Source organism: Atta colombica, unplaced genomic scaffold (genome assembly GCF_001594045.1).
Source record: "Atta colombica isolate Treedump-2 unplaced genomic scaffold, Acol1.0 scaffold235, whole genome shotgun sequence".
In the NCBI taxonomy this organism is placed as follows: Eukaryota; Metazoa; Arthropoda; class Insecta; order Hymenoptera; family Formicidae; genus Atta; species Atta colombica.
Window position 1 is genome coordinate 185,951 of NW_017259333.1, and position 5,631 is coordinate 191,581.

The following is a 5,631-nucleotide window of genomic DNA, read 5'->3' on the forward strand; positions in this document are numbered from 1 at the left end:
AATCTCGTGTCGTAGTCGCGCGCGGACGCTCGCGGAAGCGTCGTACGCGGCAGCGAGCAGGTAATTCAGGGGCGGCAGGAAAAAGCCGCTACCGTCGCTGTTTTTCGTTTCGAACGACCAACAGGGGAAGAGGAAAGACAGAGAGAGTGAGAGAGAGAGAGAGAGAGAGGCATAGGAGAAAGAGCGTGAGAGATAGAAAGGGAGGGGGGGAGAGAGAGAGAGAGAGAGAGAGAGAACAAAAAAAGAATCGAAGAAGCCACCGGTCGACTTGGGTGCAGGACAAGACGACCCGATGTCGGAAGCGGATCGCGACCTCGTGTCGACCCGCGGTAGTCCTCACCTTCGCCTTCGTACGTCGCCGCCGTCGTCGTCGCCGCCGTCGTCGTCGTCGTCGTCGCCGTCGTACGTCGCTGTGAGAACAGCAATCGCAGCAGGACGCTCCTCGTGTAAATGTGCTCCCGTTCGTGCCCATGTGCTGCACCTCCTTCTATTTCTCTGCCCGCTACCCCTGCGTCGAGCCCTGTAAATCCGGAGCACACCAACCCCGATTAGCACGCCCGAACACACGCACTTCGTACTCGCAAACATGGCCAAGATCCTCAACAAGGACCCTGTCACATACGAGAAGGAGAGAGACAACTTCCTCAAGGACCTCCGACACTTCCACGAGACTCGAGGGTAAGCCAAAATGCATATGTCCTGCATCTGATGGAGTGATTAAGTAATTATGATTACATTCCCCTCTTCCCTCCATCCTGCGTGCGTACATACATACGTTTGTCACCAACTTAGATCGCTCTCCTCTTTCTCCCCCCCCTCTCTCTCTTCCCCTTCCGACCGTCATCACTCGACCGCTAGAATCAACGATCAGAAGCCGCCAACGCGCGCCAGCGCACGTTGAGGTTAGGTTCGACTTTGTTCCTTCGATTCTTGTCGGGTTTCGAGGACAAAGGTTCGTATTTACCGAGTGTTTCCCGTGAGTATTTTCCGCGTGGACGGTTTTGCACGCGCCAGGAAAATGTGTCTCGCGGAAAGACTTTACTATGTATACAGATTACTCTTCTATACACAAGTGTACACACGTATGTATGTATGCATACATACGTGTGTACAGATTTGATATAGCATCGAGATATTCTCGAAATGTGCGCGAACATAATATGCTATGTAACGTACTGTTGTCGTGATTCGATTTAACTCCGGATCTTATATCATGATTACGTGAACCGCCAATTTTTTTTTCTTTCTTTTTTTTTCTACGATATAAAAACGGAAATAATATGCGTTATGCGCTAATGTTTTGTAAGGCTTGCTATGTTGCGATTCAAATTCGTTTCATTGGATGGATTTAGAAATTAGATTTTCTTCAGGCACTGTTTCTCTGGCAAATTCACAAATCGATTAAATTTTGCATTAAGATTCTATGAATGTAGATATTTGCCACTTTTCTCTCTTATTGTTTATGGATAACAAATGTATTTGATTTTTTGGCAAATTAATTAATTGTGAAAGATTTTGTTATTCTTTACATTCATTTGTTATTCTTTACATTCATAAAAAGAATCTATTGAAGTTAACACGATTATATACTTATTTTTACATTTTTACCAAATTATAAATCTTAATTAGTCTTAAAACGGAAAAAAATTGCTTTTCAATTTATGAAAAATTAATTATCTAAACATAGTGAAATTCGTTTAAAACTTGTCCGATATTACAAATATTTTTTTCTAATTTTAGGACTCTCTTCAAGAAGTCTCCAAAGATAAATGGGAAAGATATAGATCTGTATTTACTATACGTGGTAGTGACCGCTCATGGAGGATGGATTAAAGTGAGTCTTTTTTTTATTAAATTGAAAGAATTTTAACTAAATATATTGTAAATCAATTATTTTAGCTCGTTCTCCTAATTATATTTAACATAAAGTATATATAACTGCAGATTAATGTTGTTTTTAACGTCCAGTTAATGTATTGCTTAACAAGGATGTATGAAATATTGCAGCATTGTTATATAACAAAAATAATCTTGTGTATGTGTGTACACACACACATACACACACACACACACACACACACAAAACAGGACTTAATAAGGAATATCCTATATTGGATAGATAAATTGTGATTTACAAAATCACTGTGGCCACCATCTCATTTTGATTAAAGGTATGCGGGTTGGGTGAAATGCGAAATGAATTTTCACCAATCTTACTTTTAATTAGCAGGTTGCAATTGATTTTGCTGGAACTAAAGTCGACGTTGTGTAAAAAACGCAACACACGCCCGAGAATAATGTTAATAATATTGCAGAAAGTAGAAATTGTATCGATAAATATGTATCCTTTTCAAGAGCTATTCTTGAATCGTTCTATTCTTGCAGTTAAATTAATTAGTATTGTAGTTTGATCTATAATGCATGAAATATATTGCTCATGATTCGAAGCGTACATTATTCTATGCGTAAATGCATTTGGTAGAACTCTAGTCTAGATTCAAGTTCATTTTTATCAATGCGTCCATTTTTATCAATGCAGATTAACTTTAATCTCATTTTACACTATCAAACAGTTACACGTAAAATCACAGCAATTACAGTGGATAATTTTGGGATTTATTATTAAAGATATATGTACATAAATAAAATTCATATTTATGAATAAAATTGTTCTTTTTAAGACTTAAACAATTTATAAAAGTAAACAGACAATTAAGTTTATAAAAATATTTACATAAAATTCGCCAACGAATTATATACAATTTTCCTTCAACTATATTATATCGATTTTATAAAATAATAAACGATAACATTACTATTATGTCATTTTATGTATACAGGGTGGAGTTTAATCGTCCCAGGCGAATATCTCAGAAACTAAGAGAAATACAAGAAAAAGTTTTGTATGAAAATTGTTGGTTTTCTTGGGGAAAGAAAATCCTGAACAACATTCAAGAGATTTTAGCCTTATATTATTGTTAATCTCGCGTAATGCTAATGCCGGCGGTATTGTAACTTTCAAGCCTTATAACTCGAAAAGTATCTCATGAAAAAATATTTTATTATAATGTTTTGGAAAACTCTCGAAGTATGTCTACAAGAATATGCAATAAAAAAATGGGAGGTTCCATTAAAAAAAAAATCATGTTGATCTTGATCTGACCTTGCTAATGCCCTCTATCTAAAATCCATTATTTCCATCTTCTTTTCCCCAAGAGAACCTACTTTCTACTACTATAAAATTTTTTCTTGTATCTTTCTTAGTTATTCACATGAGGCGATTAAAATACCCCCAATATAATATACAGAGTATCTTACAACTACTGAATTTTCTCTTAAGGACATATTCTTGAGATAATTTTGAGATGAAAATTCTAATACGAAAATATTAAAATTAGGATTTTCGTTTTAGAATGTTCAAAAGAATTCAGAAATAATAATAGAGACTATAAAAGTAAAATGGTTTTTTACTTATAAGTATTTAATTTTACTTATAAGTATTTATAAGTATTTAGCTTATAATTCAAAAAATTATTGTAGCCTCGACATTTTTGTATTAGGATTTTCGTCTCAAAATTACCTCAAAAATATGTCCTTAAGAGGAAATTTGATAGTGTGAAACACACACACATATACACACATGCGCGCGCGCGCATGTACAGGATGTCTTGTAAGTTTTGACAAAGCGCTTGTGTGTAGATACAGAGCGGACTAAACTGATTCGAAAAGTTCTCATTTTGCAATTTTCGTAATAGTTAACAAGATATTAATTACTAAACATCGCTGAATTTTGGTCTTAAATAATTTTTTACTCTGTTACTATTAACTTTACAGAAAAACAGCTAGAGACAAAAATTATTTATTTTCTTCTCATCAAGTTCTGAGAATTTTTTAAGAATTTTTTAATACCATATTTTCTCATGTTGATAAAATAAGATAAAATATGCAATACCAAAAAGTTGATAAAAAATTTTGAAAAAATTCTTAGAGTTCTATAAAAACAAAATAAACAATTTTCGTCTCTTGCAGTTTTTGTATAAAGTTGATATTTGAAAAAAAATTATTGATGACTAATATTCGAAAATTTTTATAGTAATTAATATCTTGTTAACTATTGTGAAAATCGCAAAATGATAGAAGACTTTTTGAGTCAATTTAGTCCGCTCTATCTACACACGAGCGTTTTATCAAAACTTACCAAACACCCCCATGTAACAAATTTTGAAATTCAAAATAGTAGTTTCAATATGGCGACCAACGTAACGAAACCTTGATACTCTTAGACCTTCAACGTCTATTAATTCCCAAGCTTTTTAATCACGAGCGTGAAAGAGTAAACTATGAATTAGTCTTAAAATAAAAAGTATTTCATCACTAGTTTTTAGCAAGTGGTGATTTTTAATTGCACGTTCAAAAAGATGGCTTGCGACAGTAGGTATGTGTACAATATATGCGTCAGTATGTATTAAATTTTGACAGCAGATTCGTAATTAGCAATCCCGAAAAACCTAAAAGTAATCATTTTGAAGCCAATTAAGGATCAATACAATAGTTTAAGCAAGAAAATGTAATATTTGCATGTGATATTTATCGCTTCTCAGTGCCATATTGGATCCACCATTATTGGATATCTCAAAACGGCACATCTCTTTCAAAAGTACATGCACATATGAATAATTTGAGACCTTGAACATTATTTTTTTTGTTAATTTTTGGGCACGCTGGTGATCCAGTTGACATCGAACATCCCGCGCGCGCGCGCGCGCGCGCGTGTGTGTGTGTGTGTGTGTGTATTGGAAAATCCCTTATGAGATAGATGCCTAATATGAGATAGCAGTGTTTCTGCTAAACTAATAAACGTTATCTATTGGTTCCACTATAAATTTATTGCTCTTGGATTGAAAATTATTTAGTAGAAAATTCATTATTAGATCATGCCTGTAGTCATTGTAAAAAAAGATTTTAGATTTTGAATGTCTTCAAATTTCTTTGAGATGAGCCTTTAAATCTTTTTTTATTTATTATTTATTATTTAATAAATAAATAGTTGGCAATAAATTCTTCATGTAGTGAGTAAGGTCATACTAATAGAAGGGATATGTTGAATTGTTTAATTACAGAAATTAGATTTGATGATCGTAAAATCATAAGATACGTGGAAATCGTAATATGAGGACTTAGGGTATTTTTAATATGAAATAATCCATGTTTCTATAGTATAGTGAAAATCATTGCTAAATGTTATTGTAAAATAACAACCGAAAAAGAACAACCAAAATGAACATCAAGTGCCTATTTCTGCGATGCTTGATTCCAACTATCTGAAGACGAGTTCTGGATATTATCTATCGCATACTCATTTTTCACGCACGCTGGCTGTGTTTGTTTGCATTTTAGAAACATGAAATAAAGTTTTTTAATTGCAATACTGACTTTACGTTTTACTATTGATTTCTCGGAGCATCTCATATTAGGAGCACAATTTTTTGACTTTGTGATTTGCTCACATTTCTTTAATTTAAAAAAAAAAATGGAATTTGCATTAAATTTTATATAACGTTATTTTAAAGCTTTATTAATTTCCCTTCAAAATGATTTATTATCATAGAAGCCTTTTCTCTATACACATAT

The 5,631-nt window shown here is 33.8% G+C and overlaps 1 protein-coding gene across 1 annotated transcript in view; it reads left to right on the top strand.

Annotated features, from left to right (window-relative positions):
• The first annotated feature begins 275 nt into the window (after positions 1-275).
• Positions 276-5,631, top strand: part of LOC108688543 (AT-rich interactive domain-containing protein 2) — a 113,427-nt gene continuing 108,071 nt past the window's right edge. Inside the window, exons 1-2 of the mRNA XM_018194844.1 lie at positions 276-678; positions 1,741-1,834. Of these exons, the coding sequence (XP_018050333.1) occupies positions 587-678; positions 1,741-1,834 (186 nt within the window). The 5' untranslated portion in view covers positions 276-586. The remainder of the gene's footprint in view (positions 679-1,740; positions 1,835-5,631) is intronic.